At 42.1% G+C, this 23,206-nt stretch overlaps 1 protein-coding gene across 6 annotated transcripts in view; it reads left to right on the forward strand.

The window, feature by feature from the left end:
* Positions 1-23,206, forward strand: part of stox2a (storkhead box 2a) — a 97,996-nt gene that overhangs the window by 57,393 nt on the left and 17,397 nt on the right. For 5 of the 6 annotated variants that reach the window (XM_006629966.3, XM_069193034.1, XM_015345707.2 and 2 more), the window contains one exon: positions 17,890-18,042. In XM_006629966.3, coding sequence (XP_006630029.2) covers positions 17,890-18,042 — 153 coding nt within the window. Of the gene's footprint in view, positions 1-8,710; positions 8,819-17,889; positions 18,043-23,206 lie in introns of those variants that run through there. The other variant, XM_015345706.2, reaches the window with a different exon arrangement.

Consider the following 23,206-nt stretch of genomic DNA (forward strand, 5'->3'; position numbering starts at 1 on the left):
CACATTTAAAGGCCACTGGTCCCACTGATCTATGAAGTGTACAGTTACTTGTAAAAGTTACAACCTCTTAAGTACAATTTAGCCCAACCTCTTCTTCCTCCGTTTGTCACATTTAACTGCAATAGATTGGATTCTTCAGTAAAAAGTGACTTTTATAGCACTTAATCTGATGCAGCTTGGAAGCTAAACATTAGTGATGACACTACACACCGTGACCTAGTGCACAACCCAGGATACAGTGGGCGCAAGGCAGGATACGCGCCAGGGAGTTTCAAGTCCGTATATTTGTGATTTTAATGACAACAAAATGTCATTCAGAATTTTAGGAAAGCAAGTAACAGCTTTCATTTTCACAAGCAATAGCTGCTTCTGAGAAACATCCAAATGGTTAGATGATAGTGTCTTTAGACTACTGCTTTTGAAACATTTAGACTATAAACTTACCTTTTTTCCACTAGTAAATTTAGTCACTTTTGTGTCTAAGTAATATTATATAAATACAGCAACAGGGAACTGTGTTAACAACAGAAACTCTTTTATTATGCTTTCTAGCGGCCTTGAGTCTGGCACTATACTGACGATGTTTCCCACTTGTTTTGGTTTTCAACTGCAGTCTGAGAAAAAGAAATGGGAAGAAAAGCAGGAAAATTAATTCTGCGTATTGATTAAATGTCATCCTAATAATAATATGCAGTTTGCCGATTGTATCGTGGTCAGTGGGCAGAGTTCAGTTAAAGCTCAGATTTTGCTTATTGTGGCTTACCTGTGAAAAACTAATCACTCTGATGGTTTTAGGCTAGTTGTCTTTTGTCTGAAGCTTCGGTGTGGGAGTAGGGAAGAGAAATGTTTTAAAGACATGCATCTGCTCCATTCCTAGATACCCAGTGTGATTACAAAGCAAATGCAGTGGGTGTTTTCCCAGACCATTTAGGCGAAGCCCTGCTTTCCAAGCAAAGGAAGGGGCCGTGATGTCACAAGGGGCCGTGATGTCACAAGGGGCTGTGATGTCAGGGTGAGCAGTGATAATCAGAGCACGTGGTAATCAGGAATCAGGGAGAAGTGTGTGGTCAGACGTGGTGCCTCGAGTCCTGGGGGCACTTTTGCTTGTCTGACCCGTCTCACCAATGTGTGTAAATACACTGCCTGTTCTGCAACTTCTTTTGCTATTTATTAAAAGGGATTCTCATGTGGTTGCTATCCTATCTCTTTATATAAGTAAAACTTTTTAGTTTTACATTTTTACTTAGTAAAAATGACAATTTTTTTAAATATCATTTAAAAAGATGGGTTTCTAAGGTTTTGATCTTTTGGTTACTGTTTTAGTTCTGACCCTGTAAAAACGACTTAGCATCACGCTCTGTCTTGGAAACATATCTGTATTGCGAGTGTCCCAGATATAAAGTAGTCCCAGTGGCTTTCAAGTGTTATTTTGTGAAAAACAAATCACAGCATATCTTTAATGCACAGTTGCGAAATAAAAAGAACTTATTAGTCTCTGCAGCAATGAACAAGTTCACTTTTTATTCCACTAAAAAGTTTTTGACTCTTTGTTAGCCTCAATTATTTTACTGTGTGACATACAGTATATATATGACATACTGTATGACTGTGTGCCATGCTGTCACATTGAAATCTGATGCTTAAGAAGATGCATTAGAAATAGTCAACAGGCAAAGTGATCCTCAGTCTTGACTAAGACCTGAAATGTGTAAATTTAGGCTTCAGCAGATTTCACAAAGTAGTTTTCTGTGGGAATGTATTATTTGTTGTTCATCAATCGCTTTTTTTTTCATTTCCAGTACTGCACCTCCTTCTTTCATTATGGATTAATTTGGCTGTCAGTTTTACTTCAAGCAATTTACATTTGTGCCCTTTTGTACAGCCAGGCAATTTCCTAAAGCAATCTGAATTACAGTACCTTGCTCGACAGTACAGCAGTAGAGCCTGACCTGGGATTTGAACTCTTAACTTTCCTGATCTCCGTCTACTACTCCACACTGCTGTTGAGCTTTGTTTGACAGGGTGCAGTTTTTCATTACTAGACTGTTTATTATTTCAGCATGTTCTTTAATTGGTTTGACAGTATGGGCTAGCAGTATCATAGCCATCTGTGTCGTAGTTTCTTGTTATGTAAAGTCAAGGACCCCGAGTTACTTTTTGGCAGAAAGCTCTTCAGATGATATGCTAACGACTTACTGGAATTATTTTGCTGCGAGCCAGGAAGCACTGGAGTAAAGATTAATTTAGTCTCCGTTTCAAAGTTAACAAAGGAATAAAAGCATATACCATATAAGCACTGCCTCGTTGGAAATAAATGAAAGGAGAGTGGATGATTTCTGCTTGGTATACAGGCCACCAAACCAGGGGGAGAATCGATTCTGGCAACCAGTGCGGTCTGTGTTGGGTTTGGATGAACCATTTCACCCAGCGTTTTGTTGCTGTTAAGAGCTGAACCAAAGGCAAAATCTTTCTCAAGCCTGTTGAGAAAGAAGAAGCAAGATGCAAAGTGTTGGCTTTTAGTTTAACAAATGCGGGAAATCAATTTGACAAATAGAAAAAGGCAACCACTGGAGTACAATTCCCCTTGCATGTCAGGGGGCAAAGACTGAGCCCGGTGCAGGTATTTTCTTGTCTAGCCCTGCTCGCTCGGTTATGAAAGTTAAAATTTGTCACTCGAGTCCCCTTGTAGGGGAGACTATGACCTGATGGAAGTATTCCAAGTCCTCAAAGGCACTGATAAAGTCAACCCAGCCAGTTCCCGAATGAACAGGGAAACGCGAACCAGAGACTGCAAGTGCATTTAAAGCCAAGAACACCTGGCACTTCTCTACCCAGGCAAGGCGAAATGCGATCTTTGGATCTATCTGCTACTCGCAACTAAACAGGCCAGATGACCTCCTCTGATTTGTAACCTTTCGTATGTTAAGATTGTTTTATGACTTTGAAATCATAGCCTAATTTGTAAGTGGAGGCCAGCCTTGTCACCAATACTTACTCTAGGCAGAAAAGTGCACACAGTCTGCTATGGAATGCCCTGGTGGCAGTGGTCTCTGTGGGATGGTACTGTATGTGCTTAGCAGGAGGTGCAAAATGTTAACAAGCCTTCAGAAACTCAAGAAATATTTATTACATTACCTTTTCCCCCCATTTACTCAAAGAGCATGTTTTTTTTTTTAATCTGTCCTACATAACTCATGCAGGTTTTATCTCCCTGAAAAGTTATATCGGGGAAAAAAGTTATTTATCTCAGCAGTTGGCAGAAAGAGCAGCGCCAGATGCTGGCTCTCGCCTTTTGAACCTTTGATGGTTGTAAGTTGTGATTACAGGAATTCCAGTTTTGAAGGATACTTAAAGGGAAGATTGTGGTTAATGTGGGTTAAGACTCCTTTTTAAAAAAAAAACAACTTTTCAAAGCTCTGGAAATGAATTTATAAACCTGCGCGAGAATAACCCATTTTTCATTGCAGAACCCTGGTTTTGAATCATCTTTTGTTAACATGCTCCTTTTTGCAACGCTCAGGGCAGGGCTAAATCTTCAGAATATGCAACAATGCAATACATATTTTTAAAAAGTTAAATAAAAGTACAATACTTGATTTTGTAGAAATGCTGCTGAGGATCCACATTAAAAATAACTGCTTCCCAAGGAGTGGAGTGTCAGTCTGTATAGGCAAGCTTCAGAGCTTACTGTACCTCAACTGTACCTTTTATTTTATTTTAAGCTCCTCCTGCTTGTGTCTGCTGTAGAACTGCACCTGTTCAATGCCCATCTGTGGGTTCCCGACATTTTTCAGTTTGGTTACATTGTCCGAACCAGGTGGGTTTATGTACCTTTGAAAAAAATGAAAGGATACAGCTCTAGAGATGGATGGATAATGGTTGGTTTTAGGAAACCAGTATTGCAAGACTCCAGAGCCCATTGGGTTGTAGAATCCACCTCTCCATTCGGAGACACAGAGGCTTAGACTAACACACAGGAGAACGCCTTCGTGGAGAGCCTGGTACTGAAAAGTCCACTTACCGATTGTGTGTACCCTGAAGGAAAGGTTGTCATGCCTACAGGGATATCTGAGTGCGAGATTATTTTAAAAACTAGGCTAAGGCACTTGTTTAGCAATAGCGATTAGCAATTGTTTTTGTTGCGGTGTATTTGTGAGCATATGTGATTGTTGGTGTACAAATAGTATATTTCTCAGGACCAAATGTGAGAAAATGTCCTTTATAAAGGTAGTGCTGTGACTCCTGAGAATCAGGCAGTGTGGTCAGCCTCACCAGTCTTTGCAAGGTGAATGACTTTTTTATGATCCAGTTTTTTTTTTTCTGAATTGAGCGCCTTGCTCAGGGATACAACGGCAGCCTCCCCAGGATTTGTACCCATGACCCCCTGAGTCTGAGTTCAAGCCACGGCTCCACACTGCCTCTGAAAAGTGCCCGATTCATTGCAGCAGAGTGCAGAATTTGTATTGTATATGAGCTGCCTTCTACCTGTGAGGCTGCCGTTTGACTCGGACCCAGTGAAATTGCATACAGTACATCTCAGTATGTATTCTAGCACGGTTTCAGTGATGGTGTAAGTGTAGTGTGTGCTGCTTTTACAGTTTGACCTGGAAGGAAGACTACAAGTTCGTGCCAAAAGATTGTCAAAGATAATGCTTGGATCTGTAGGATCTTGCACAGATCCAGATCTGGAAACTGCTTCGTGAGATGATTTAGGTCCGTTCTTTCTCCTGTGCTTAATGCCCGTCTTTGTCATTTATTCTGCAGATAGATATTTTTTATTAAGATCTACAACTTCCCAACATGCTTCTAAAGCTTTTTAGCAATGAATTTTTTCCAAACACCTCCCCAAGCCAATTATTGTGGTCTTAATCACAAGCTGTTACACAACACTCACGTTCAAGCTGGTCTTACAGTCCTCTAAAAAAAGGTTGCAATTTAATAATGCTTCTCTATCCCTTCATTTCTTATCTTCATTTCCTGGTCCACTGGGCGCAATTTCTTGCACTTTGTCGCACATTCCTTGTGATGTCAAAATGAGGACGCGAAAGCTGTTTGCAAGATTTGCGATGTGCTTTGAAAAGCTTCACTTCTTCGTTGTTTAAATCCCGAACGTTCTGGGAATCCGAGTTCCAGTTGGCTTCCAGGGCTCGTTTTGTTAGGGGACCCACCAGGTAAAAGCCCAAAGGGTTAGCAGGGAGATGTTTGGAGAGCTGGGGTCACATTTTTGGGTGTTCTAAACCGGGGAACGCAATTTTAAGGGAACAGGTATTTTCCCAGCCTCAGTGCTGGAAGACTGTGGGTCTCCCTCCTGCAACAAACGATAGCCGTTCTGACCACCCTGCACAGCTTTGTCAGCACCAACAGGGAGGTTATTCTAGCCAGAACTAAACAGTTACTCCACCAGTTCTTAATATAACATTGCTGACGTGAGCACGTAATGACTGTCGTGCTGGAATAATTTTGCAATTGATAGCCATCTGTACGGTTTACGTTGTTATGTGAAATTTGAGCACCATGCAGAGAGGCCCAGAGTCATGCCTGTCAAGGCAGGGGGGGAGTCCGACATCCTTCCTCATGGGAATCCAGGTGGGGCTGCACACTGGTGGTGGTGGAGGGGAGTCCCCATTACCTGTAAAGCACTTTGAGTGGCGTGTCCAGAAAAGCGCTCTATAAGTGTAAGCAATTATGATTAATTATTATAATTATAATTTGGGTGGCAAAGCCTCCGGGACAGTTTGAGGTCTCGTTGCCAGTCAAGCCTGCATGCGTTCCCGAGTCAGGAGGACTCAGTAGCTCCTGTGGCATGAAACACACAGGAATGTGGGGAAATTGCGTAACTCCACTTGAGGCCAGAGTCAAACCCAGGACACTGAAGCCATGCCACCCACACTGATCGGTTCTATACAGAAAAATGTATTGATTGTAGTTTCAGAAGGCTGCTCCTGCTCATACTTCGTCTTGTATCCATCTTTTGCTGTGTAGAGAGGACTGGTGCCCATTCAAGAGTTCTGTAGGTGAACCCTTGGAAAATGTGAAAAGGTCTTTGCAAGACAAATGACTTTGCACGTTTTTGATTTTTTAAAATTTTAAAATAATTACCTTCCTTGGTAGATACAGTATAAGGAGATTAGTTTCTTACCACCATCTAGTGTTCCGTCTCAAGAAATACTGCTTTTAAACCAATTTAATGAGGAGTCATGAGCATGACATCATTCACACTTTGGCAATCAAGCTAAATATAAATATAACTATAGAACTTGTTTTTCTGTAGGCGTTTTTTAACTAATTAAATTCCATTTTCGATGAGCTATTTCCATCTCTATTTTTTCCCAACAATAACTAAACCCTTTTGGAGATTTTTTACTTTATTTTATTTTCAAGCTTTTAATTTTTATAGCTTCAAATTGAATCCGTTATGGCTGTTTGATCTTTGTGGTCTCCACTGAGCAAGAGAGGTTGGGAAGTGTAATTAAATGGTTGTAGTCATTTGTAGGGGATGTTGTCTGATGTGCTATGTCCAATCTCTGTGGAAGCTGGACTTATTAACATAAATTATAAACGAGAAGAGGCCATTTGAGCCATCTAGGTCTGTTGGTAGATGGAAGCTACCTGATATGAGCATCTCATCCGTTCCATCCATCCAGGAGTCACAGAATGAGTACGATAATATGTGTGGCAGCTTAGATTATTTCTGTAATCATGCTGAAAGGTAGTAGTAGTAGTGTTTTACTTGGAACTTCTTGTACAGTATGTACAGGGAATTGTTGGTGGAACAGCAACTGTTTTTAAAACCCCATTGCTGGAGGTCCAGTGGATCAGTCACGTTTCAAAAAGATTCCAACACAAATCCGAAGAAAGATGATTTTTTTAGCTTTTGTCACACTGTTTATACCTTGTAATATCTAGGTGGAGGTGCAGATGAATGTTGGCAGAGTTAACAGACTGCTTCCTGTAACGTTTATTATTAAACTATGCTTCTGTTTGACCATCTACACATGCTAGTTTTCCTTTACTTTTCCTCTCATTATAGAAAAGTGCCTGTTACAATGAAAGTCTTCAAATAAATGTCTTATATCTCTCAACAGCAGCCATAAGAAAATTCATCATACTGAGTTTCCATCATTATACTGTAAATTGTTTTGAACGTTTAATTCAGACACCTTTGTCCCAGTTGATTAGGGCAAAGTTTATGTAGTCTTAAAGGTTAAGATTGAGATTGGTGATAAACAGCCCACAATAGGAGAGGTTTGGTGGTTTAGCTTCCCATTGTAGGAGCCAGTGATCTTATCACCTGTTATTCTTTGTCTCTTCTTTTGTTTCAATATCTCTGGTCACAATGGGTGACTTGGATTACTCCAATCCCAGATGTTTTTTTTCTGAATTTATCAGGATTAAGGAAATAGAAGGAAGTATAGAGGCCCTGTTGACACTGATCAGAAACTGTCGTTTGGGCTTGGAAATGGGAATACTGATTTGTTTTTAATGGCAGAATAATAGTCTTCAAATTCAAATATTTTTGCCTATTCACGGTTCACCCACCTAGGTCTTCTTCGCTCACCTGCTGCTGCTGCGCCGCAGACGGTATTCTACAGCTTCCTGTAGGGGTCCTTCTTTCTCAGTAACCTCGTGAACACGGAGTATGTGCTGAAGAGACTGCATAGCTCCCAACTTGCCTGGCACAGCCAGCATACGTTGAGTCATAGAAACGTGCCGTTTGCTCCCACAAAACACAGCAGAAAAGAGGGTCCGGCTGATAAAATTGGCGATCTGAACATCCGTCCCCCAGAAAACGCAGCCTTGACTGCCTTGCTAGGGAAGTGTGGTGCTGGAGAACGGCCGGTGCTGATACTCCAGCCGCCAGTCTGTTGAGTCACGACTTGCAGGCAGCGCTTTTCACAGTGATGTGAGAGCCTTCACCCTGCTCTCTGTGTATAGGCTCATTAAAAGCCTTTGTGAGCTACATAAACTCCATGTAATTGAGCAAGCATTACGGCTTCTGTAGCAGTGCTGAGAAATGCCCCCCTGCCCCACCAACCCCCCAGCCCCCCATCAGCCTCTGCCTCCCTCTCACACACACACACACACTGGGCCACGTTACCAGCTTGGCCCACAAGCTCCTCGCAGCACGGTCGCCGGCAAAACACTGTACCCAGTCCTGCGCAGTGTCGTCTCGGGAAGAAAAAAAACTCAGGTTGAGACAAAAGACACCGCTCGGCAAAAAAAGATTAGGCCAGCAAAGCAACAAACAGCCTTACGTCACTAAGAATTTGAGGTGCTTTTATTTTTCTGCCACCCCCCACCCCCCCCTGTATAAACAGCAGGCCCCTGTTGAGTCTTTTCCTAATTAAATAACAAAAGGATCCGGCCTGCCCCACCCCCACAGATACGCACACTCTCTTAAGCCCTCAGCCACCGTGTGCTGCACAGACGTGCTGCTTGACACATGACAGGAGGTGCTTTTGCTGAGTCTACTATGCAGGCCGCTTGTCCTTAATTTTTAATTAGCTGAGCGAGTGGGGAGGGCAGGCCAACGAGTGTAGCAAACAGCCGCAGAAAGCAACCGGGATGCGTTGCCATAACAACAGGTTCAGCAGGACGCCCACTAGCTAGTGTGTCAGTGGGCATTACGAGGAGGGAGCTTTCAAAAACAGTGCATAGCAAGCCACAATGTGATTGGTCACACCTCTCTTGCCTTTGTGTGCGCTAGAGCATGCTGGGTAAGACCCCAGAGTGAATGCTCATTTGTCTGAAGGCTGCAGCTGAAGAACTGCTTTTGAATCTACTGGGATTAGGCAGAGGAGTCTGAGAAAAGGCCAAGGTACTGAATATCTTATTTCATTTCTTTCTCCCCCCCCCTCCCCGCCCTGTGCATTCATTAGCAGCTGTAACGTAGAGTTATCGGAATACATTATACGGCGTAGGGGGTGGTGTTGTAGTGAAGGTGTGTGGACAAAGACAGGCTGTGGGATTGTTTACTAGTTACAGCATCTCGGCGGGAGTTAACCTGCTGCTTTAGGGCAAATGTTTGGACAGTAAAACAGTCATTAGCTCCCATACGCAATTGCTGTTTTAAACAATTACCTTGCTGCTCTCTTTTTGATTGATATTGGGTTCCTTCAGCCCTCCTCCTCCTCCGACAGTGATCATGGTTTATGTTCTATTTCGAGGATTCTCTCCCCCCTCCGTCTAACAGGAGCAAGAGTGAATGCACTCCAGCATGAAAAGAGAAGTATACAGTAGATGGGTGGAAGGTGCACAGGGCAGTCAGAGTCCCAGGGCAGGCCGAGCTGCTGCCTGTGTGCTCAGCTTCTGATTCACTTTGAGAACCTCAGCTGTCTTCTCTCCACTGTTTGCTGCTCCGGTTTCCAGCAGGAGTGAGAACTGTAGCATGGAGGGTGCGACACCTCTTGCCCGGCTGCTCAGGAAAAATGTCTGCGAGCCCCTGTTGTTCGCTGGGGGAAAAACTAGCTTCTCCACCTTCTTTCTGCACTGGGTATGGTCCCATGTGAATGACGTCACTCTCCCTGCGTATAAACAATCCATATTTATTGTTAGGTGTTTGTATCTGAACACGCGTAAGTATTTTATTGTCCCTAATTTTCACTAAATAGCACTTCTTCGCTGAGAAGGCAGTTCTTCAGTAGGAAGTAAGCTACTTGATTTGTTTTTCACCGAAGCCTTGGTGCTGCTTTTAGGAAGGTGATCAAATTTGGGTTAAGATCGAGGTAACATGTCAAAGAAATGCCTCAGGAAGGTGAAATGTTATGCTTTAAAGTTTGGAGTTGTGTATGAGACCGTTGTAAAGTTGTATAATTGGACATTAAGCTTCTTCAAGGGGGCATTACAGTCCTGAGATGATAATAGCAGCTCCAAATTAGATCTGCTGTCTATTTTTTCACGTGTGTCGATTTCAGTTTTAGTGGAAACATAGAGAAGCGGTTTTGGGAAGTAATTTCACTTTGCTGATCTTTGTAACAAGATATTTTTCAGTGTTAAGTTGTTTTGGGGGGTTTTCTCATATAGATGAAGCATACAACATAAATTCAGTAGAAAAAAACTTTTTATATAATTATTTTACTGCTAATCTTATTGTTATCGGGGTATAGGAGCAGATTAAGAAAATGAGGCATATTCAGTCAAATTTTTAATCAGATTGACTTTCTTTACAGACACTGCAAGACAAAAGTCTCAAACTCAATTCCTGGATGGCTCAGTGTCTCCTGGTTTTTGCCTAAGTTCCCAGTTAAGTAGTTGGTCGAATTTTTTAATTGGCTGCACAATTGTAACAATTCTAACCAAGAGCTAAAGCGTTTCATAGACCTCAGTAGCTTTTTTACGAAGTAAATGGTTTGAGTAAAAAGGTTCTCGATAAAAGACCTTAAGTAACTTAATACTGTACTTAAACTACTTATGGAAATTGTGAGATCCGTTGTTTTAATGACTGAATAGGTTAGAAACTTCAAGGCACTAGGCTCTCCTGGAATGAAGTCTGAGAGCCTGCTGTAAGGTGAGCTTAATGAACTTGGTTGTGCTCCTCATGGCATCTGAGGGATGGAATGAAGGACCTTTACAATTTTATCAGAGGATCACTGCTATGGCTTGAACTTGGACGTTCCCTGATAAGGCTTTCAAGAACATAAGGGTGGTTAGTAGTTAATCGGTCCAAGGACCTCCAGTCCAGTCTTTACTTGAATTAAATCAAATCAAATTGTCGGCTTCAGTCTCGTGGCTGAAGCTCTGGGTGAAGAAGTGCCTCCTGTTCTAACGTGTAGTTTTGACTCCTGCCCTCCGGTTCCTTTCGCTGTTTGTTCGGAAGGTGTCCTTTGGGTTGACTGTGGCTGTCGTGCCTTGGAGAATCTTGAATACTTGTATCAGGTCCCCTTGTAGCGTGCTACCATTTTTTTTAACTCCCATTTTGCAATTGCCAATTACAATTCAAGCCTTTTCTATTCCATAAGCAGTTTCCTGGCCCTGCAGAGGTGAAGGCAGGATACTCCCAGTCCAAAATATATCTGTTATTAAACATGTCGCCTCTTTTCACACTGTCCACATACAGTACAGTTCCTTCACAATCTTAGTGAAGGAAGGAAATCTTACTTGCAGTTTATCAGCAATGCTAATGCAATATCTCCAGCCAGTTTTCGGCTCTCTTTAATACCTCTGTTGGTAAGGACTTGGTAAGAATTACAGTCTTTGGTTAAGTAAACCCTGAGGTCTGGAGCTACCCATCGTTAGCCAACAGGATGTGTCCAGCAGTACTGGGAATAATCCCCAATTGACTGGTTCGAAAAGGCTAACCCAGTAAAGTCATCATTAATCAGCCATCTAGATCACAAGTGCGTTCTTGGCAATGTATATTCCCTACGTAATTGTCATCTACCCAGTTCTTATTGGAAATCCCAGCTACTATCGGCTGGTGGCATAGCCTGGATTCAAACCCGAGGTCCTTCACTTTTTCATGCATCCTGCCAACAGATCAGAGACTTTTATGGTACACTCTACTCAGAAGACTGTATTTAAGCATTAGTTCCTTATTCCCAATTTTTGATATTCCAACAAAATTGGATTTGTACTGGAAGAAAAAGGAAAAACAGTCCCTTTCCAGTGGCAGCCGTTTTGACTGCAAAGCCTTTAAAAGTGAATTGAATTTCCACTGTATTTCTTTAATTACTCGCCGTGCTTTGAAGTGGAAAGAAATAGTCCAAACCAGCAACGGTTTCCAGCTTTTGTCACAATTTGAGGGGAAACAAAAAAACTGCAGACAGAAGAGTACAGCAGCAGAAGATTATAGAAAAGAGCTTTCGGACGTTTGAACTCATTTCAATATCTGTATCCTGTAAGTGTCTTTAATTGTAAGTGTCTGTGGGACAGTAGTCTTTTTTCACTGGCGGATTTGGTTGTGGTATCCAGCAGGTATGGGAGGATTTGAGTTTGTGTGACTGAAAACCATGAACACTGATGACAACACTGCCCAGTGGTTGATTCTCGAATCGACAGACAGGTTCCCCAAAACTTAGCTTCCAATTCCCAAGCGCAGCAGCGTGACTTGGATTACAGTTGTTCCCTCCTTCACACAGCAGCACAGAGGCAGCTGCTATGAGGGATTCCCTCCAAATGCTGTTAGATGGGGGAGGTTTTTTTTCGGGTGGGGGCTTCATACGCATTTAATCTGTGAAGCTTCGAAGGGCTCAGGACTGAAACACCATCGTTTCCTAAACACAGGAAACGCAGCATGGTTGCATGAATGATAAAATGATCTCATGATCTTTTTGTGTTTGGTTTCATGTTAAGGTTGAGGAATTCAGCATGTTTAAATGAGGCCTGGTATCCTATTTCTGCCTTTTTTCCTGGGGCTTAGTAAAGGAGAAGATTGGAAACTGGTTCTTGAAGCCATGGAACACAGGCATAAAGCAGTAGTAAATACTGTAGACAAAGTACCAGAGCTCACTTCTTTTGCACATTTACCCATTTGAGGTGGGCTTTGAGTGCCTCCAAGAGCCCAGCCTGGTGTCATATACCAGTTGAGGTCAAGTCCCGGCTTGGCGTTTCACAGCACCTGCAGGTTTCCTTCTTATCTTTAACTCCTCCGTCATTTGAAGTCTTGGCGGGGGGAAAAAGGCAACTGATTGATCACATAATTAGTTTAATTAAGAAACTGCGAGCTCAGATGAACTGAAAGCCAAAAACCTGGCCTTTTTCGAAGCAGCCAATCAGGGATTATTCCCAGTGCTGCCGGGCAGACCCTGGTGCCAGGTGATGGGTAGCTCTAGATCTCAGGCTTTACGGAACCAAGTGACTGTACTTCTTACCAAGTCCTTACCGACAGAGGTATTAAAGAGAGCCGAAAACCTGCTGGACGTATTGCATTACCATTGCTGATAAACTGTAAGTAACGCTTCCTTCCTTCACTAAGATTGAGATATGAAAGGTTATGAGTGAGAAGGGTGACAGAAAATCAGATAGCGACAGCCATATCACATGGATGTTCTGCAGTGAAGGTTGTGCACAGAGAAATGCCTTAAGATAGAGATCAGGAAGTGTGATACCTTTTGAAATAAGCTGGAGAACATATTGTAGATATTAATAGGTGCATATTGTTCTTCTTCCTGAAGAAGTGACCTGTGTTTGGGGGGGAAAAAGTAGGTAAAATTATATCAAACTTTAAATAACTGAGATCTCGTATTCTGAACCCTAAAATTCTTATTAAAATCAGACAATTTCCTACAGACTGCATCTCTCTAAAATTCCCAAGTGCATGGATATCCTCCCTTGATACTCTAGATCAGAGGCACTTGACTCACAGGAAGCAGTTTTACCTGCTGTACACAGCTGTTCACAGGAGAGTCTGGGTTTTAAAGGTTTGGTTAGAGTTCAGTTTTTCAGCATCCATGTTTTTGTCTTCAGATTACCAGTGTTGAAATCTCATGCATGTTATTCATGATAACGGTCTATAGCAGAGGGGCTGTTTTTTCATGCAGTACAAATCTGGAGACAAACTGCTTTTTTGAGCCTATAGTAAACCTTAATTACTCTTCTATTAAAATATTTATTTTTCAATATTTCTTTTCAATCATGTGAGCATCTACAGCTTGTTTACACTTGTAAAGTTCCCAGAATCTTACACCTTTTTACTTCAGTCAGTGACTTTGTTTTGCTTTTCCTGTGTGGTACAGTTTTTATCATGCACAGATCAAAGCACCGAAGTGATCAACAGTGTAATGACATGTTGGAAATGTCTGAAAATCCAAGATTGTGCCATCATGTAAAAAGAAAATTGCTTCAGCTTGTCAGAAAAGATACTAATTCTGTTTACACCTGACAAACTGTAAAGGCCCAGGTTATTTTGTGTGAACCTTAGGTGTTGATATGTGGTTCTTAAAGCTTTGCGTACAGGCTCATACTGGTCTAAAAGCCACAGAGGTTGCAAGGAAAGTAAAAACCTGTTTTCTTAAGTGAAAGGGCAGTGGAGAAAGACAGTTGCTATCTGACCTTAGTTTTGAAGCTGTAATAAATGCAGGAATTTCAGGGCTTATCTTGAAAACACCAGTGGCATGGATCCCAGCTAAGGGGAGCCTAGGGGAAAATAGCAGAAGATATTGCTGTACTTCTGCATCCTATACCCTGACCTGTGTCACAACGAGGACAGAACTTCACTAATCTGTTTTAATTAGCTGAAGAATTTGGCTTTTTGCTCACTTGTATTCCCTGGAGGGGGGGTGGCGTTACCTCAAGGTCTCTGAGTGTGGCGTGAAGCTGTTTTTTTCAGGTTTTTGTCACCCAGCTTCTCACGGGTTCCAGTACAACCAGTCAACAGAAGCAGCGGAGCCTAGACGATTCTAATGATGTTCCTCTGCTGTTTGTGTTGAGCTTTGGACAAGTATAAGTAAATGTTTTCTGATAAGATAAGATCACTTTATTAGCCCTATACAATTTCTTGCATTAGGAATTCATCTTTTCGCAGACCCCAGCTTGCTCTCCGTGAGACACAGATATACAACAGTTGTACAGTAGGCGTACAGAACATCAGCACCCATTCCTGTTCTATAGGTATCAGTGCTGTTGATTCATGTTCTCAACTTTCTTTGGCATCTAATCCTTTCACGTGCCAGTGTTTTAAATCCAAGAATTATTGGAGTGCCATTATATTCATGTAACTGGAGAGCGTGAAAAAGAGAGTATGATATACTTCACAGACATGGAAGACAGACATTTACCCCGGTAAACCAGTTGTACATCTGCTGATGAACAGAAAATGGTTTGATCAAGGCCATCAATAATCGAATCCTAGCAAACATAAATGAGAAATACCAGGATTATTTGTTTACATGACAGTGAAGATATAGAAAAGCACTGTACAACATTTAATCACTTTTTGGCTGAAGGTTTTAAAAAATGTTACATTTGGGTCGTTTCCAAACTTTAGCTATAGTAAGTCTTGCATTGTTGACATCTGCAAATGTTTTTTAAATGAAAGGGAATAGCTTTTAAGGTGAAACAGCAGATGGCAAATTTACCCCATTTTCTTATTCTCATAAGTATATAATTAACTGTTTTTTTTTATTACTGAGTCACATTTAGCATTTCATGATGAAGGCATTGAGCCATGCCTTGAAGCCTTTTGTTAAATCTTGTTGTGCAAAACATGTGCCCTGGAAGAGTGTGAGAGCACATTTCCTCACGTTTGGCTTTAAGCATTTACTTCAGAAAGATCGAGTAGGCAACCGGACTTTGCCCAAATAGCGGATTACATGAGAAACTGGAGAATCACAGAAGAGATTATGAAATACTGATACTCTATAGATGCAATTTAAGACAGCTTTTCAGCCTTTATTTTTAAGATACTGGTACCTCTTCTTCTTAACAGAAATCTAGAAGTGCATGAATAATTCGGACCTTTTTTATTTTTTATTGCAGCTTTGGAAGGTACTGCCTGAGTGCACGTTTGTGAGTCTGGGAAACCCTTCTTTTACCACAAACCCACAGCCGTTGCTCTGGGCTCTTTGCTCACTTGAGCTTTGCAACCTTTCTCTCTCTCTTTGCTTTCATTATTGTTTTATGTAAAGTTACTACCAAGGACCATTCAGAACATATAAATTAATAGCATTAATATACAGTATAATATAGCTGCAAGGTAGAACATGAAAGTATTGCATTTACTAAATGCCTCCTGTTCTCAGTTTTCGGTTTCTGCTTGTGTCCTCTGGCTTTTGGTTCTCACTTCATTCTGAAGTCCTCTAGGTTGACTGTCAGTGCTTCTGAGGATTTTGAATACTTGCACAAGGTCGTCCCCTGCTCATCTTCTCTGTTCCAAGAGTAAAAAGGTTCAGCCTGACAGAACAGGACTTTCCCTTAAGCCCTGGCGTGTATCCGGTTGCTCTCCTCTGAGCTGATCCCAGAGCAGCGGGATCTTTTCTATATTCGTCCACAATATTCTTAACAAGGCATGACAATTTCACATCCCTTGGTTTAAATTCAACACTTTTAGTCATGTGTGCTGCTACTTCCAGTTGCTCTTGTTTCGGTCCTGGGTTTGTGTGCTCTGTGTAAAGTTCAGTTGCTCTTTGTGCTGGGACTAGTTGTTACAGTTCAAGGAAATGCTGCTACTCGGAGCTTCCGAAATCTTATCACCAGGACAGCTGCTGAGGAAACGCCATGGTTTAAGCAGAGTGGTTCAGCACAGGTGCAGTGCCCCCTGCCGTAGCCTCTTCAGGTTTTGAGAAGTTGTTTCAGGACGTATGCTGAAGAAGAAACATTCAAATAACCTTCTGTCGTATTCACTTGTTCACTTGTTTAAAACCGTTTGGCCATCGGACTTTCTGTACTTCAGGAAGAATCGACCGGGAATTTAAAAAAACAGAGCGGTCAAGGTGCGTTGTGCATGTGCAATTGTTCAGGCAATAAAAAAGTAAACTGTGTTTGCTCTCACCTCCGGTTCATACGTCATTATTGGAATAGAACAAATAAGTTTCCCACAAGAGAAGATTACAAAAACACTTTGTTATATACTGACAGGGTTTAAAAACACACCAGATGCTGTTGGTTACAATACTCTTGAATTGCATTTTCAATGCCCTTCAATGTATATTTGCATCCGCGTACCCCTGGTAATTATAATGAGGCTACATGACCCTCCTGACCCTTCACCTTTCCAGTGGCTTGCTAATGCGGGAAGAAACAAATCCGTGGAATTGTTCTGTGGAAAAGAAGTAGTGGAGGACTTGCGCCTTGTGTAAACAACACTGACTGAAGCTCCCCAGGCACAAGGCAGGCTACTGAGGAGAAATCGCAGCCCTGTAGAAAATCACATCCGCTTCTGAGAAATTTCAGACTGAAGAATGGGTGCTGAAGTAATGAAACTATTTATACTAGAGATTAAATATCTCTTGCTGGAGACCATTAATCAAAGCTGACAATCCTTGTCCAGCGAGAAACTACTGTACGGGAGATGACTTGTGGGCTGTCAAAACTTTGTGCTACAGGCTGATGCATGGCAAAGTCACTTTTATTAATATGTTACAGGTATACAAAACATATTTCTGGGCAGACTGCCCTACATTTTATAACTGAATTGCCAGTGTTTGGTTACAGACTGTAATCCATCTTCCTATTAATGGTCTTAGGAGCTCGCAAATAATACTGAAGAGTAAGATGTGTCAGTATAAACTCGCTCAGCGTTATCAGAACTGGAATGAATAGCACTCTTGTTTTTCTGCCCGTGACAACTTAAGAATGCTACACTGCAATATTAAAGAAATGTCTCTTATTGTTGTTGATTAATAACAAAACATTAAGTTTTGTATCCTCTATGCTTTATAAGTTAGTCTTTTATTTGAAATCATCATTCAGTGGTCCCAAAAATCTGTTGTGGATCATTTTCAAATGTCTTTCCTTGACTCGCCTCTTATATTTAAGGCAAAACTCGAAAAAGAGGACAACTTCATGACAAGCTTATTTTAATACAGCTCTTGTGGGTCATCTTGGTTTCTCATAGATTTCTCTTTCTGTATATTTCACAAAAGAAGTGCAGTTCTTTCCCATGGACATGAATCTTGCCATTGATGTTTCCAGGCATTTTTGCAGAATGCTGTAGGAATTCATGCAGATTTATTAGGAATGCTCTGCACATCTTTAAAAATACATTTTTATCTTGAGACCTATGAAAAAACATTTGCTGCTTTATTTTGATTGATTTTTTTTCCCCAAGACTGTTGGGGGGGGTGGGACTTTGCAAGTTTCTATGTACAGGAAACAGCACAGCAGTGAGGAGGCTGAGGAATGCCAGTCTTTTCGGTGAGAAGGGTGGCGTCTCTCTGGCAGGGGGAGATGAAGACCCTCAGGGCATGACCTGGCTGGTGTGCTGACCGCCCTCTCTCTTCCCTTCCCTCGCAGGTGATGTGTCGCCCATCAGCATGTCTCCGATCAGCCAGTCACAGTTCATCCCGCTGGGGGAGATCCTTTGCTTGGCCATCTCGGCTATGAACTCGGCACGCAAGCCTGTCACCCAGGAGGCGCTGATGGAGCACCTGGCCACCTGCTTTCCAGGTACAGAGTGGTGTGGGTGTCTGCTCTGGGTCCGCATCCCAGCTGGGGCACGGCTCATTCCAGGATGATGGCCTCCGGAGCAAATCAAAGTGACTTGGGGATGAAAACATCACCTGGATTAAATTAATAATAATAATAATAATAATAATAATAATAATAATGAGCAGGATTTTACGTATATCACGACAAACACGATACTTTGGTGGGGATTGAAATGTATTAGCTGGGAAACTTTGTAAGATGCAGACGAATGAGCTTGGGTCAATTGTTGATCAGGGATTAATGACAGTAGTGCTGCCACCTCAGAGCCCGATCGTGTTAAAGTTTAGGAACTAAGCAAAGTTGGGCCCGCGCACTTCCCTGGATGGCCGAACTCCACGGAAAACCAGGCTGTCGGTGGAAGTGGTGTCGGGGGACCAGTAGGTGGCAGTCCTCCCTCTGCACCTGAATTTCCCACAGGGGACAGGAGGCGCCGTCGTTCAGATGAGTCCTGACGTCTGGCGTAGTAAAGATCCCAGCGCACCGTTTGAAAGAACTGAGTGTCTGAATTCCACCCTGGGCCTCCGCTGTCAGACCTACCAAAAACTCTGCCTAAAGTTCATTTCTCACTTCTCCGCCTCATCTGTTGTGTCGTGGGGCTAGACCTCAGTGATGGATTCTGTGGCTTTATACACATATCACCTGTCATCTAAGATAAGAATAGATTTTATTGTCCCCTGAGGGAAATTTTTTATGGGCACCCAGCACTCCTGTACATTTAAATAGAATAGAATGCAAAACAAAGAGAGAAGAAAAACATTGCACATTGTACTATTACAAAAAAATAGGAAAAACATTGCACATCATTCTATTGCACATGTACAGTATAACACATTACAACATGTAACATTTATAACACATCACAAAAACATATTGCACTCAAGTGGGTTGTAAGAGTCAAATTTATGTTTATCCTTGACACTTGCGTTGACAGCTTTAATGGATAGTGGAACAAAGGAATGTTTGTATCTGTTTGACTTACATTTGGGAACCCTAAAACGTTTGCCAGAAGGAAGAAGTTGATATTCAGAGTTGAGGATGTGGGAAGGATCTGACATAATTTTTGCTGCCTGTTTGATTAGGGATTTTTCAAAGATTGTTTGCAGGGAGGGGTGCTGTTTCACTCCCATGACTTTCAAAGCTGTCTGGATGAGGCAGGTAATTTGCGATTTAAAATGAACTGATAGATGACCAACCCACACTGAAATACCATACCTGATAACGCTCTCGATTACAGCACGGTAGAAGAGTAGCTCCAAATTCAATGTTTGGCACATAAAATGTGTATTTCACATGAAAAAGGCCTTTGGTTTTGTTTATTACAATATAATAATAATAATAATAATTGCTTACACTTATATAGCGCTTTTCTGGACACTCCACTCAAAGCGCTTTACAGGTAATGGGGATCCCCTCCACCACCACCAGTGTGCAGCCCCACCTGGATGATGCGACGGCAGCCATAGTGCGCCAGAACGCTCCCCACACACCAGCTCTCAGGAGGGAGGAGAGCAGAGTAATGAAGCCAATTCATAAAGGAGATTATTAGGAGGCCATGATTGGTAAGGGCCAATGGCAAATTTGGCCAGGAGGCCGGGGTTACACCCCTACTCTTTTCGAGAAACACCCTGGGATTTTTAATGACCACAGAGAGTCAGGACCTCGGTTTTACATCTCATCCGAAGGATGGCACCTGTTTACAGTATAGTGTCCCCATCACTATACTGGGTCATTAGGACCCACGTGGACCACAGGGTGAGCGCCCCCTGCTGGCCCCACTAACACCTCTTCCAGCAGCAGCCTTAGTTTTTCCCAGGAGGTCTCCCATCCAGGTACTGACCAGGCTCACACCTGCTGAGCTTCAGTGGGTTGCCAGTTGTGAGTTGCAGTATTCAATATAAATGAATACTCTTAATAAATGCGTTTGTACAACAAAGTAAGGAAAACCCATGCAAAGGTGTACATTGTGTACAATACAAAGTGGTTTTTACTATTAGATGGAGCTGAATATGTCTAACAGCACAGAATTCCAAAATCCCTCACCAAACCTTGTTCATGTTCAATCCGCAATCGGAAAAAGAATCTAGAAAGTGAGGCATGAAAATGTCCCTGGACTGTTCCGAGGAAGCCTTACAGGAAATTAAAGGGCACACCAAACACATTCACAGTTAGAAGCTGCATCCACAGATCACAGAGCATCATGAGACCAGGCCTTCTGGCGCATCTAGCCTTCTTGGATAGTTAATTACGTATTGGCAGTTAATCGATTTAAGGATCTCATCCAGCCATTTCTTGAAAGAATCCAAGGTGTCAGCTTAACACCAGCATTAAAAAGATCTTTCTCGGGCAACAGCTCTGACGTGGGGCTCAGAAATCTGGTAGTCGTAAATTTGTAAAGGTAGTATGCAGCATATGTGCTTGAGACAGGAGGCTCTTTAATTTATTTCCGATTGATTCTTTCTCCTGGAAAAGTGTACCTTCCTAACGCACATTGTTTTTCTTGGTAGGTTTACTTCTTTGATAACTGTATACTGTTCAGTTTTGTGGAACCTTACTTAACAACAATTCTGTACTCATCGCAGAGGTGTGTGCTGATAGTGTAACCTAGAATTAGAGATGGATACTACATAACGGGAGCTGTTCTATGATTAAGATGTGTGACGACCAATATGGCGGAATTTAATTATTTTATTGCTTTAGGATTCCATCCGTCTCTGGGTGTATCTGGATACATCTTTTCATGTATGCAGTTCCTAGTGCTAGCTTCTCATTAGGAGCATGGTCCTAGCCTTGAGGCAGAGTTCTGATAAAATTACAGGTTTTCCCAGACAATTCTTTTGGTCCTAGACTTGAGGACTCTGCCTGGCATTTCTGACCTTGCTGCCATGTAAACAAGTGTCTTCTGTCTTCTCGCCTGATCAGCTTTCTAAAAGACTTTAATTAAGGTACCGCCCCTCCCTTACCCAGGGAACAGCCCAGCACAGCTAAACGCTTCTGGACAAGTCTCGCTTTTCGTCTGCGTCTTTGTTACAGTAATTTAAGATCCAGTTTAAAATCGCCAAACTGGCTGTTGGCGGCTGGAGTTTATTTAACAGCAGAGACTGGCAGGGTGGAGTTGGGTTCTGGCTGCTTTCACAGTTAAAGATGAGACACTTCTGTTGGTGGAAATATTTTGCCAAGTCAGATTACTCCACATGATTTCCTTTAGGGTTTAAACTCTCAGAATGTAAGGATAATGGGAGTGTAGCCAGATAAACTATTCTCTCTTCAAAGCTTTCCAGGCAAGCATTTTTTAACGTTAATGTATCTGTCTCTTTTGTTTTCTTCTTAAATTGGCAAATAATACTATTACGTTCTCTAGATTGGTTGGTTGAAAATCATGTGAAAAAAAACGCAAAAGACATACAGCACAATTACAAGCACTCAGGCGTGATAATATTTGTTTTACCTTTATAAATAATGACATAAATAAATACAAGTTTTATGGAGCTATTTACAGTGATTTCTTGTCATACACATGTCAATGCTTTGTGGTGTTTCCATTTTCCGTAAATACAGTATGCCATCAATCACTTACAACTTGTGTGTATGAGAACAGCAGTCCTGGCCGTATGAGGACGTATGTACAGTGTAGTTAGTGGAATCCCCTACCTGGAGACCACACATAGACTGTGGGTCAATGATTTCTCTCTCTGCCTCACTCTACAGTCGACGAAGGAACTGCAGGCTCTGTCCATCTCTCTCATATGATCCCATTCACACGCGGTTTAATCATTGCTGTCTCACCTGACGATACTAACACTGCAGTGAAAAGGGTTCATTGAAACCTGAGCTGTTTTCCCTCACATCAAGTAAGATCAGAACATTGGCAGCACATCCTGCACAGTCGCCTGCAGGCTGCTGCGCTCATCCTGAGTTAAGGGCTGATTTCGATGTGCTCCTTCTCCAGATGTGGGAGAACATTTCAGCTACTTTGCAAACTATTTGTGCTTTTTACATTATCCTGAAAATGCTGGAATATAAAGTTACATTTGGCAAACCTCCCCCTAGGTTTATTGCACAATTAAAACCATGTGCTGTTTATGATGGTAATCCGATACACCAGATATAAGTTTAATGTGAGGACAGGGTTCAGTGACTTTCAGAAATGTACCAGGAATTTGCTTTACCTCCCCATTTCTGTAGCTATTAATTCTGGTAGGGTTCCATTGTTTGATGTTTTGCCAGTCCTTATGTTAGGTTTTTTCGCCACTATATCGATGTGTATCCATTGTTTGTTTTTTGTATAGTGTTTGAAGAGTGTCATTATACCGTTTACTTTCTTAACCCGCGGCTTGCAGAGCTAATGAACTGGGCCGGGCTAAGGAAGAAAACCAGCAAATATAAGCAGTTTTTTTTATTTGAATTTTAGTCACTTGCATGGAGCAAGACGCGAAAGGAGAGATTCTGCACATGCATTATAGATGGATGCACTGAGGATGAAATTAAAGAGGACAAAAGAAAGACTTTTAGAATGCACTCGGTCAAATGTATTGTGTCTCATCGCTAGAGTCTGACAAAGCTTTATTGCATCAGTCACCTTAGTCTGTCAAGTGGAAGCACATGTATGCTTTCAGCTGCATGACAGCTCTGCCTCAAAACCCCCAGCAGTACCCCTCCAGCTGCAGGCGGGAGCCCCCCACGGGGACCAGCAAGCACAGGCTTGGCTTCTGTTGGAATGCTGAGGCTGCAGTGGTCCTGCTTACAGTATCGGTCCGTCTCGGGCTCTCTGTGGCTCCTACCATGACCGCACAAACACCCGCTCCCTTGATAAGTCTTAACTACAGAGGGTTAAATGTTGCCTGCTATTACATCATTCCAGTTTAGTTGCCATGCCAACACGATGCAACAATGAACCTGCTGGGTTTGCTTCTTCAGAAGCTGAAGTTTTCCTTTACCTTTTAGTTTCTTTCTTCCTGCAGAGCATGCAGCAGTATTTAAAAGCAATAAGCAAGTACATATTTAGTCCCAACGCCACATTTCATCAAGGGAAGCATTAAAAACGTCTCCGAGTAAAAACATGATACTGAAGACTGTGGGGGGAAATTAACCATAAGAAAATTGACTTTTGAATGAGTTTACAGTA

Source organism: Lepisosteus oculatus, chromosome 1 (assembly GCF_040954835.1).
Source record: "Lepisosteus oculatus isolate fLepOcu1 chromosome 1, fLepOcu1.hap2, whole genome shotgun sequence".
NCBI lineage: Eukaryota > Metazoa > Chordata > Actinopteri > Semionotiformes > Lepisosteidae > Lepisosteus > Lepisosteus oculatus.